The sequence below is a fragment of the Camellia sinensis genome, chromosome 1 (assembly GCF_055761805.1).
Source record: "Camellia sinensis isolate YWXY chromosome 1, ASM5576180v1, whole genome shotgun sequence".
Taxonomy (NCBI): domain Eukaryota; kingdom Viridiplantae; phylum Streptophyta; class Magnoliopsida; order Ericales; family Theaceae; genus Camellia; species Camellia sinensis.
Genome location: NC_138961.1, coordinates 86,545,773 through 86,559,194, shown reverse-complemented (window position 1 = coordinate 86,559,194; position 13,422 = coordinate 86,545,773). Strand labels below are relative to the sequence as shown.

The 13,422-nt window shown below is 35.4% G+C and overlaps 1 protein-coding gene across 1 annotated transcript; it reads right to left on the bottom strand.

Annotated features, from left to right (window-relative positions):
* Positions 1-7,888: 7,888 nt before the first annotated feature.
* Positions 7,889-9,489, bottom strand: LOC114279147 (transcription factor bHLH118). The gene is made up of 3 exons (XM_028221341.2): positions 8,986-9,489; positions 8,354-8,701; positions 7,889-8,266 (listed from the first exon to the last, which is right to left on the bottom strand). Exons 1-3 carry the CDS (start codon positions 9,274-9,276, stop codon positions 8,192-8,194), a joined length of 714 nt encoding a protein of 237 aa, XP_028077142.2. The 5' UTR covers positions 9,277-9,489; the 3' UTR covers positions 7,889-8,191.
* Positions 9,490-13,422: the final 3,933 nt, after the last annotated feature.

The following is a 13,422-nucleotide window of genomic DNA, read 5'->3' as shown; positions in this document are numbered from 1 at the left end:
CTTTTTAAACTCCTTAGTAAGGGTGATAGTCCGGTCTTCAGCATGGAAATCTTGTACTGCCGGTGGAGGTACCAGTGGTGGGGGTGGTTGTTGTGGCTGTTGCTGTTGTTGCCGTAGGGTCTCCGCCATTTCCATAATCATTCTCTCCATTCTATCCAGCCGTGCAGAAGTAGCATCTTCTGTATCTTCTGTCCTTGTCCTCACCATTGCCTACACAATAATCATTTATACATAATAGACATATTTCAAAAGTGTTAGCATTGTCAGAGTAGACTTAACGTTGCCATCGCTCTTTCATATACTTTCAGGATGTCATGCAAGATGCCTAAAGATTTTCTAGACACCCTAAAGCTCAATGGATCCGTGTGTGAGATAGCAACTCGTGCTCTGATACCACTTGTCACGCCCCTAACTTGCCCCTAAAAGTTTGGGCATGACCCATTCAAACACAGACATATAACCTGATATATATAGCATATGGGGCCTTGACGGAAGCACAAAATATTAGAAGAATACCAAAATAACAAACTCCATTGAGCTATTTCTAACATGCCAGGATCTCATACATTACATGCACCATAAAAGGTTGATAGAGTCCAAAAATATTCCTTAGCAGTATATATATATACAAACACATATACAGACCCAGCCCTATAGTCGGGCATGTAACAAAAAAAAAACTGTTGAAGTCATTTACATTTAACCTTGGAAGGATAGCCAAGAAGTAAGCTAATTATCTTAATAAACTTCACAAGATAAGTGGCCTCGAAAGTGCCTGGCTACGCGAAGGTTGACAAAAGAAACCGGGCGTCATGGGTTAGGATTGACCACCTGGTTGGTTGCCTACAGAAATAGACATAACAAATAGTGAGCCGGGCTCAGTGAATAGTAATACATGAATGAAACAATGCTCAACTTGAACATGACATATATCAATACATATGGAAAAGCAGAGATCACAAAGTTAGCCTGATTCTGTATTCATTTCATAATGGCCTTAGGCCCAATCTTGAACATAACAGTTTGACATATCACATTCTTAAATCATAATGGCTTGAAGCCCTTGAACATGGTGGCATAATGCCCTTGAACATGGTGGCATGATGCCCTTAAACATAGTGGCACAAAGCCCTTAAACATGATGGCACAAGGCCCTTAAACATGGTGGCACAAAGCCCTTAAACATGGTGGCACAAGGCCCTTAAACATGATGGCACAAAGCCCTTAAACATGGTGGCACAAGGCCCTTAAATAATTTGGCACTAAGCCTGTGAATATACTTATACGAACTCAAGAGGTGTCTCACACGGATTCTAGAGGTGGCTCACGTCGTAGCACTTAGTTCCTTGTAGCACTTTGTTTCGTATCATAATAACTTATATTGAATGGTCGTAGGCCCAGAGTCTTATAGCATGATGGTATTTTATCTTTTCCATTTTTTTCTTACATATTTGGAGCATACTTGAACATTAACATACATACTTGAAACATTAACATAGTTGCGTAAATGAAATGCTAACGAAAAGCATTAGCCATATGTAAAGCAGATAATGATGTTACAACTCACAGTGTTGCGATGATGTGCTTGTTCTTCCCGGAGTGTGCCCTGCACACATTCAACCTTTACAATTTAGTTTCCTTTTCATATCAAATCACTTTCTGTTTCGTTTCACTTCGAAGCAATTTATACATATTAAAAGGCATCAAAGACATATTCCGACAACATTAGAGGGTTCTACACGCAAAACGGAGCGATCCATGTTTTTCAGCATGGGCCGCACGTGCGGCTGTGAGCCCCGCACGTGCGGCAAGCTCTCCCGCACGTGCGGCAAAATGCCCCGCACGTGCCTTTTAGACAGTGGCCGAGCCCCTGTTTTTCACCATTTCCCGCACGTGTGGCCATGACTCCCGCACGTGCGGCAGCCCCTCCCGCACATACGGCCATGACCCCCGCCCGTGCGGCGATTCTGCTCAATGAAATGTGTTGAACTAGGTCCAAACTCCCTTCTCATTTCTCTCCATTCTTACTCTCTCTATCCTTTTCCATGAAATGTGTTGAACTAGGTCCAAGGCTCCAAGAACACACACACACACATATATATAAGAGCTAATAAGACAAAAGTCAATCGTTTAAACATCCGAAATTGAAATTTCCCAAAAATGCTTAATATTACCTAAAAATTATGCTGATTACATATCTAAAATCAATTTCAGATAATTAAGCCTTGAAGGCCTCCAATTTCGATTCAAACCTTCTAATGTAACAGATACTTTTCTTGTTGAACAGATAGACATTCTTAAACATATGCTTTAAACATGGAGTTAACTTTCTTATCCCTAATTTCTCATGGAATTACACAGTAAGCATCCAAAATCACAAAATAGGATCCGAAAATATAACAAGGAACATGTACGAGGGTCGGGTTATTACAAAATTGCTAGCACAAGTTTTGATCAACATGGAATATGCTCAATAAAATGGCAAAGCCATTCGGTTACTTTAGTAGCTTTTATCTAAAACACTAAATTCCAATTTCATCATTGATCTCATGATACACATTTTCTTGAAAGATCTCCAAGACACGATTGCAACTCTAATTAAAGAAAACATATCCACTAATGGATTCGTAGTCTTTGTATCAGATATCCAGTAGGTGCCTTTCTACCCTTCTAGTGCAACTAGATATCAAGTGTTATGCAACCCATAATTCCCGGTGTAGTGTAAATAATCCAACACCTGCATAATGTCCTTTCAATGAGTAGCATTAGGATTACTTGTGTATTTACTATGCCTGCTACCTGAGTAGGCTATACATGGCCTTGTACAACTCATCAAATACTAAAACTTCCAATAACCTGAGAATATACTAGTTGAAATACACTTTCACTATTATTCTCGGCCAAATGTAGGCTTCTACCAGTGTCCTTGACACACTTGTATCTGATTTACTAAATTTCTCAAGTATTTTGTCAACATGATGAGACTGAGAAAGTATAATACTACCAAATGTTCCAGTAATCTTAATGCCCAGAACCACATCTGCAAGGCCCATATCTTTCATACAAAACTTCGAATACAACATCCACCTGGTAGTATTAAATATCTTCTCAACTATTCAAACCTTAAAGATTTATTCAACTAAATCTTCATATAAGAAAGCTATCTGAACATCCATCTTGATGTATTTCTAGATGTCGCACAATTGCGATCACACTCACTAGAAATAGTGATCACACATCAAAGTAATCCAGGCCTTCTCTTTGCTAGTATCCTTTGATAACAAGTCTATCTCTTCAGCTTTCATTCACTTGCATCCCAAGTCTTACTACCTATGCAAGATAAAGCTAAATTTTCTAAAGAAATCACAGCTTTAAAAAAACTTTTAGCCTCACTAGCCACCATAGAGGTTTAAGAAGATTTAGATAGAAGAACTTTTAAGTCCTAGCATATTAACATCTTCTAGACTTTTTTTTTTTCTCATAAAAACCATTTTCTCAATTTCATGATAATATTCTTGTGTAAATCTGAATATTAGATTTGTCCACACAAAAAAACCCAATATGCACTACTATATTGTGCATAACCGTTAAATACAAAGTCAACGGATTTTAAGACTTATCCTAACCACTTGGGTTTAGGTATTGCCACCTTTTGCATGACACTCCCACATTTGTAGAATTTATAAAAAGGCTCCCGACCTCTCCAAAAATTCATACAGGGTCTTTAAACAATTCCATGTGTCACAATGATTACGAAACTCTCAAAATCATATCCCTAAAAACATATTCCCAGACCGTCATTAACCGAATTAGGTCTTTGTCGAATTCAAGGCACCAAAACAAGTTTGGTCCAACATGTCACTTTGAAGTCAATAGTCTTACTATTAGAAAACATAGATCCAATGTTCAATAGTCTACTATTCAAAAATTCATAACATGGCCAGTAGTCTTATCACTAGGAATCACTAATTTCTCAGCATATGGTTAGTAGACTTTCTACTACTTGGAATCACAACGCCTTGACATAGGATCAACAAACTCTTTTATTACTAGAAATCATCATGCCTTGGCATGTGATCAATTGCCTCTCCACTACTAGGAACCATCACTTATTGACATGTGCTTAGTAATCTGTTCACTACTAGGAACCACAATCTCATAATAGTGTAGCTAGTGGTCTAATACCTCCTAGGAACCGCCAGTTTTGTATCTTTGTGATTAGTGATCTTGTACTCACTATGAGCCACCAATTTAAAAACATATTTGGAACTTTTTAAAAATTCAAAAATATATTCACCCACCCTAACGAGTTGTCCCATCTTTGCTCTTAATGTTGTGTTTGGTTGGGGGATTTGGGAAGGGATTTGGAAAGGGTAATGGAAAAGGTGTGTGAAACTATGTGAAATATAAGCATGTTTTATTCACATTTCACCTACCTTTTTCATTTCTCTTTCCAAATCCCTTTCTAAATCCCCTAACCAAATACAGCATAAGCGAAGTCATAGCAATCATACATGCTATAATTGACGCAAGGATAACATACTAATTGCCTCTAATTAATTCAGAGATATTATCATGCAATCTTATGATTTCTTTTAATCACACTTGATCTCTCTAGATCTTCCTTTAAGAACCTCGCAAGGCTTAAGGCTGTCAAGTGGAACAACATTTTCTATTGTCACCTGTTGAAGCCATTTTTGAAAAATCACAATAGAATTTCACGATTCTATTTTTCCAGAAACTAAACTTAACACTATAAAATCTCAAAGTCTGAAAGTTGATTCAAAACTGATCTATTGAACATGGTCAGGAAAGTTTTCAGGAAGACTGGAGGGGGGTGACACTGGTCCCACTTAAGACCTAGTTAACCTTAGACAAAACTTTCAAGAGCATGTTGACTCCTAGTCTATGAGAAACAAATTTAGAATTAAGTTTTTCAGGAGATAAACTAGGTTAAAACAAACCCAGTTTACAAAACTTATAAGCAATTTAAAAATGCTATCAGAATTATACCACTTATAAAAGTTAACCGGTACTGTTGATACTGAGCCAAAAAAATCAGAAATATTTTAGCTAATGCTAATTTTTTTTTTCTCCCAAAACAAAACACTTTAGAAATAATCAAATTATAACCAAAGACTTTCTCAAACTTGGTTTCCTACTACTTTAGGAATAAAAAGATTAAATCCAAAGACTCCCTTTAATTATAAAGGTTTGAAACCAAATCCATGTTAATGTCCATTTCTAAACAAATCAGAAATATTCTTTAGCCAAGGCTAAACTTTGATTTGTATTACAGAAAACCAAAATACTTTGAAAATAATAAAATTAATCCCAAAGACTTTCTCTAAACCAGAAGGTTTATAATTTTTTTCCATCTCCCTTTCCTTTCACTATGGTGAAACTATTACAAATTAAAAATTAAAAATCACTACAACTGGAAATGGAAATGCAACTGTTACAATTACAAATTGTCTAAATCTGCAAAATGGAGTTCATGGTTGCATTTGAAAATCGTCTGCTTAGCCAAAACCATATTTCTCCACTTGCAATGTTTTTCTTTGTATAAAACACATTACAAAACTATATCCTCATAGGCGCTAAATCTTCATACTCACTGTTCATATACATTCTTGGATACAAGATGAGTTAATGAACCAATAAAGTGAATATTACACAAATAATTTCAGTTGTAACTCACAATGTGTAATTCAAAGGTTATAGGTGCATTGCAGTTACAAGAATGTCATGAGTTTCATGGCTATGAAATAACTACATATATAAGACTATTATGATCATAACATTGGCATTCCAACCATCTAACTATGAGCAAAAAAAACTTATAAACAATAGAGTTAAACTCTAACAATACACAATAACATTTGAAGTAATTCACTTGATTATACACATCAAGACATGGAAAAACTCACAACCGAAACAACAATTAATTAATAGAATTATAATGCAAAATTATTCCACCATGCTTTAATTCTCTCTTAGTATCCATCCACTTTATAATACAACATAATCATAAGCAAACTCATGAATAAGAACATTATATAGAAAAATCGAAACTATTTTACTAAATTTTCTCCCACAACAAACCTGCTTAGAGATATTCTATACCGTTGAAAACCTCTCAACTAGCTGAATCTCTTGACATTCTCAAATTCCAACTCTTTATTTTTTTCAGAATTTAATTAATCAAATTAAATTGAAATTGTTACCAAACTTTCAAAACAACATACAGAATAAATCCAAAATTAAATTGAACTATAAAGTGAATAATTAAATTCACTAAAATTCCGAAGGTCCAATATTATTCCTCATTCCATACAAAAGTAATCATGTTCAAATAAAAAATTAATAGTCCAATATACTAATTCCGATTTATTTTATTTGTTCGTATTATATGTCATCATTTCTTGCTTTAGTGAACCTGTAAAAAAAGTTAGCTACAAAAGAAACCAACCAAACAAATCAAATAAAATTGTAAGAATCTTACATAATAAATTTTTATTTTTATAAACTCCTACCAACTTAACCACTAACAATCAGATAACTCATGTAATAACAACTAATTACCATAAAATAAATTGAATAATAAATTATTAGAAATAAATAATTCAAAACAATTCAATAACTCTAGGTAATTAAATAAATTTTAATTCCAAGAGTTACTAGAATAAATTAAAATAAAAAAAAATTATTTTTTGAAAACTATTTATAATGAATCTGTTTTAAGATTGTTGGTATTTTTTTCATAAAAATATAAGAAAAATATATAAAATGAATTAAATAGAATTGACAAAAAAATTATTATTATTTTTACTATTAAAGAATGAAATATACAATAAACCATCGAACTAAAAACAACACAAGAAGGAACTAGACTACACCGTCGAACATAGTACAAGATGTATTCAAATGAACATATAAAATAATATACTAGAAATTATTTAAATTTAAAACTTTGAAGAACAAAAGATAAATGATGTAAACCGAAACCTATGTAATACTACAACTTTCTTAATACGGATTCACTGCCTCCCGGTGGGTGCTGGAGGTACGCCGACGTCTATCTCACAAGATACGACAGTCAAAACTAACTACTACAGAAATACATTTTGAAAAGTTTCGGTGAACTTGACAATGATTGCATTCTCTCTAACAAGAACTAAAGAAGATGCTAACAAAAGAAGATATGAAAATTTTTCTTTGGTGGAAAAAAATCTCCAACTTTTTATCTCAAATCACCGTCTCCATTTTCCATAAAAAAAACCTCTCAAAAAATTATCTCCTCAAGTTGGAGGGAAAAGACCTCTATTTGTACAAGTAGGGGAGAGTCTTGGCCATGAAGGCTAACATCAATGGGATCATCAAATATCATCAACTATAGTCACTACGGCCAGAGTTAAAAAGGTTCAAAACTCCAAAACCATTATATAAACCATAATATATATATATATATATACATATATATATATAATGCATAAGTATTGAGAATTAAACTAGATGTGTTGCAAAATGGATACGGGTGCTAGATCACAATCCGATCCAAGTCCAATCTTAAACACGTGCACAAACTAAGCCCAACACGGTTTAGCTCAAAGCTTAAGACTAGGTCCAAGTTCAAGTCTAAGACCAAACCCAGCACATGCACAAGTACAAGTCTAGATCTAGTCCAAACCAAGATTAAGTCTAAATCTAAACCCAACTTTATTAATGCCCACTTTATGAGACAATTCTCATTCACAATTCAATGGTTTCGGCTAATTATTTTTGTATTGCAATCTTCTCACTTAAGAGTATACAAAACCGCTCAAATCCACTTCAACTAACGGTTGAGTCTCACTTTAATTTTAAATAAAAATTACCGAAAAACTATTATTTTCCAACATCTGCAACTTTTCCATAAATACTCCACTTCAATTTACTCAAAGACATGGTTTTTTGTTTTCTTCTTTTAGTCTACGTTCACTGAAATATTAACCACAAAAATGGTTTTCCAAATTACATCAAACATTTTCACTTTCCAATGGAGTTTGTCAAAAAATGGAACCTGCAACAATTCAAACATTGCATGCCAGGTTTCATACAAACAAAACTCAAATTTCAGTGTTCAAAGCAAAGTGTCAGACAATGACAGCACTAAGTTGTTACTAAACACAAAGTAGTTACTGGAGATTAGTCACAGCTCGCTGTTAATCACAACGGACAGATTCTTTTGCAGCACAGATGGATCAACACACATTTGATCAGTTACCTGCAAGGATAATTCAAGACATGCAGCAATTTCAGAATTTAAATGAAACCCTAAACCCAGGACTAATTAAGGTTAACTAGTGAGTACCTCAGACTTAATTGAGTGAAACAGTCTTTCATTTACTTGAGTAGAAACATAGCTAACAACATTAAGCCCTTCTTCAACCAGTACTCCCATCACTTTTGATAGGGGAAATGCTAACCCTTCCTCTCCAGAGCTACTAATCAAAATCTCCACACCAACCAAGCATGGGTTCACTGTCACAGTGCTACTGGGAAAGCAATTCTTAGAGCTTCCAATTGCTGTGGCCGGCACACTTGAATCAGACAATTTTTTCAACTTGTCTCTCTTGATTTCCATTTCTTTGATTTTCTTCTGCAGGTGTTTTATATAATTCACCGACTCATGGATGTGATCTGATATCGAACGCTTTCCCTAAAAAACCATCAACAGAACCCCAAAGCCGTAAGTAGTCAATTATGCACACTCTATATATGGAACTTAATTTTGAGAGAGAGAGAGAGAGAGAGAGAGAGAGAGAGAGAGAGAAACTTTTTCTTTTCAAGAAGGAAAGAGAACTGAGAAGTAATTGCAGCCACCATTTTAGGTTTTACATAATTCTTGCCTTATTTCTTGGGGAAATTATGTGGCTAGTGAAATTTCACTAAACAAACAAAGACAAGAGAAAAGAAAAGAAAAGAAAATACAATTTCTTTCACCTTGATATATTCAAGAGGGAGAAGAGATCGAAGCGATGCATGAAGGGTAGCCATTTCTTGCCTTCTTAGGCGCTCGATGTCTCTGTGCATAATTGTTTTGTCCTTCTTACCATTCGTATTCCCATCCAACAATTTACACGGCCTTTCTTCTATGGTGGTGTTGGTTGTTAGATTAGTGCCCTCTACTACAGTGAAACCCGCGATTGGATCTTCATGGATTGTGTGTTGTTTGCAGGGAATAGAAGGGGTATGATGAAATACCAGCTCATTGCTTTGCCTTAAAGGAAACATTGAACAAAGGCTGCTCTACCTTCAATTTAAGCTTAATTTCTTTAGTGTTTTTGTGTACGAATATGAATATTGACTGTGATAAAGAAAGAGATACGTTTGTTAGGGTTTGAGATCTTCAATGGCCGTCAGATGCTAGGATTCCCTGCAGAGTCTCTCTCTCTCTACAAAAACAAAGTTGACGTGATAAGAATTTTAAAAAATGGTCTCCACCAGGGATTAGGAATTTTTATTTTTTATAAAAAGTATTGCTTGTGGTTACTGTGCTTGTGTACAACTGCAACCAACAACCAAACCCATACATTCACACCTTGCCCTGGTGGACCAGCACCACACTTAGAAGATGTTTGAAACTAAAATTATGTTTCCACTGTATGATCTTTGTGGTCCAATATGCTCTGCATAATCAAACCTATGTCGGTAACCATCTAATTAGATTAGAATTTCACTACAAAAAATTAAGGTTTTGGGAACTAAAATTTAAGAACAAAATTATTTTTTAAGGATCAAATATTTTTATTACGAAAAATGTCATTATTATATTTTTACCAATAAAAATTGGGAATTAGTGATGAATTATTATCTATTTGGGACCAAATTTTTTGTCTCAAAAAATAAACAATTTTGAGACCAAATTATTTTGTCCCTTAAAGTTTATTTATTAGTGACATTTTCAAATTTTTGTTGTTAAAAGTTTTATTTTTGACTTTTCAGAACGACTTTTTAGCGATTATTCTCACAATGATAGAAATTGGTCCCTAAATGTCTTTTGCAACAAAATTTTCACTTTTAAATACCAAAATATTTAATCTCTAAAACTCTTATATGTTGTAGTGTTTGTTGGAAAAATAGTTTTATGGTGATTTTAATGAGAGATTAAAGTAGTCTCAACCATTGGTTTAGATAAGATTAAATGAGTTTAGATTATTTGTAATAAGATTTTTACATCACAAAAAGAATAACCAAAAGCCATTAAGAATTGAATGAGAAATTATCTCATAAAATTGACCTCATGATTAAGGTATTGGAAATTGTGTTTAACTATTAATCTCACATTGATTATAGAAGAAAGTTTTTATAAGTATTTAAACCTCAAGATTTTGATAAGGGCATGAGCTCTTTGGCATCCAATTTTTTTGAAGAAAGGGATTTATAGATACTTCAATGATGGGTTTGGGTTAAAACTATGGTCCAAGTTGATTATGCAAAAATTGCCATTCACGCGATGCCCGCCCGCCCGCCCGCCTGGACCAGGTCTATGATCCGTGGATCGTAGATCTTAGGCTTAGGCTTGGGGTTGGCCGGATTAGTGATTCACCAACCTAATCTTTTTGGGTTAAGTTTGTTAAATGGCTACGGATATGTATATACAAACATGTGTATATTGTGTGTATCTCACACATTGAACCCCATAAATTGTGTACGAGTAATGGGTTGCATTGGTTGCTAGCATTCATGGCTGTGATACTTCTCCTCTCTCCCCCATTGTGCATAAATAGGGACCAACTTCTTTGGTTGTCAATATAGAATTTTTTGGCTTCCATTATACAATCAGTGTGCTCCTGTAATCTTCTTCTTGTGTGAGAGAGTGTTGCTATTGTCGGTTCGCCAAAGTTAACAAAAAGCGCTTCTACGTTAGCGGGTTTAACCCGTCGTATCTTGGGAGACAGACGCCGACATAGCTCCAGCACCAATGGTAAGACGACAAATCTGTTTTAAGGAGGCTGTGGTACAATACAGGCCTCGGTTTGATGCATTGTCTTTCAATATTTCTGTTTCATATGTATTTCTGTTTATCATATTTCATATTCTGTAATTTAATTTATTAAGGTGCCGTTGGTAACACTTTCGTTTTCAGTTTTCTATTTATATTTACAAAAATTTTAAAAACTCAAATAAAAACTTGTTTGGTAAAATTTTTGATTTATAAATCAGTGGACTCAATTTATAAATTTGGCCAAAAAAATGTGTTTCCGTTTTGAGTTTTTAGTTTTTTTTTTTTTTAACACCCAACATTAACCACCACCCGCCACCATTTTCCACCACCGTCTTCCGCCACCACCACCACCACCACCCATCGCCCAACCCCCACCACCACCTGCCACCATTACTCACTACCCACCTGTCAACACTCGTCACCACCAGCTACCCACAGCCACCACCCACCTGCCACCCACTCGCCGCCACCACCACCCATCCCTCGCCGCCGCCACCACCACCACCACTCGCCACCACCCACCTGCCATCCACTCGCCACCACCCACCACCCGCCACTTCCATCCATCGCCCGCCACCACCACCACCACCTACTTGCCACTACCACTCACCACCCACTTGCTACCACCTGCCACCACCAGCCACCTGTCACCCACCCACTACCACCACCCACCACCGGCCACTACCACCCATTACCCACCCCTACCACCACCCACCATCATCACCCACCACCAACCCACCACCACCTGCCACCACCACCCACCACCACCACACATTCGCTACCACCTACCACCCGCCACCGTCACCCACCCACCCACCCACCCACCACCACCACCACCACCCATCACTCACTCGCCACCCACCAACCACCACCATCCACTCGCTACCACCTGCCACCGTCACGCACCCACCCTCCACCACCATCACCACTACCCACCACCACCCACCACCACCCGCCATCCGCCACCCACCTGCTACCACCACCCTTTCGCTACCACCTACCACCCGCCACAGTCACCTACCCACCCACCCACCATCACCACCTGCCACCACCCGTCATTCGCCACCCACCTACCACAACCACCCACCACCCACCACCACCAACCACCACCACCACCACCACCACCCACTCGCTACCACCCGCCACCCACCCACCCACCATCAGCTACCCACCGCCCTCCGTCACCACTTTCCACCACCGTCTTCCGCCACCAGTTACCATTTCTCACTCTTTTTTATATTTTTAAAATTTTTTAAACATTTTGTCAATTACCAAACGTGTTTGTAATTCATGTTTTTCTAAAAATAAAAAAATAAAATAAAAATCAGTTTATAAATTTTTTTTAAATATAAACTGAAAACAAAAACGTTACCAAACACACCCTAAATATGAATTTATTTTTTTGTTTAATTACACGCAATTTGTACAATAACCTGAAAAAAGATTCTATATTTTCCATGAAATTGGATAAATAAATGCATATGCAATATAGGAGCGTTCGCTGCTTCAGTTAATAATTTTGAATTATTATATGTTATTCTGGAAATTGGTTTCTCCTAAGTGATTTAAAAAAAAAAATTAAAATAACCTGCTTGTTATGCTTTCCTAAAACCGAAACAGTATTCTTTCCCATTAACTTAAAAGATCATGATTAAGCATTTTTCCATTTGAATATTGCACATGAGATGTTCTGACTTATTAATTTTTTATACTAGTGGTTTTGTTATTCCAGTAGACTACCTATAGCATATAGAAGGCTACTATTATTCATAAAGGGGGAGAAAATAATTACTCGTTTCATGTTTGTTTGCTTCCGGTTTGTGTTTTTGTATAAACTACATGTTTATTTGCCCAAAAAAAATAAAAATAAAAATAAATAAATAAAATTTAAAAATAAAAAATAAAAAAAACCAATTTTTTTTTTTCATTGCATGAAATTTGTGATTAGAAATTAATTTATTTCTACTATTTTAATTTATTTCAGTGAATAAATAAAATTTTCATTCTTTTTAATTTTCTAGAATTTTGCATAATTTGCATACTTATTTGGTGCTAGTATAATTTTATTTTATGAGTATGATTCATAATTTCCTACCATGCTTTGTATGTCATTTTATTTTATAATTTTATAATATAATTTGAATGCTCATGAGTGTTTAAATTTTTTAGTTAATATTGGCATGCTAATTATTTTCTAGTATCTAGTATAATCAACATGTTCAATAGTTTTACATTCTAGTTTACTTCACATGCTTACTAGATCCTAGATTTGTAGGATAATTTACATGTTCTAAATTTTTTAGATTTTAGTTTACGTTTCTAGAATTATTTGCATGATCTTATTTCTAAAATAATTTACATGTTAATTGCTAGAAACATTCACATTTTATTACATGGTTATTGTTTTAGTAAAAATTTCATATAACTCTTGC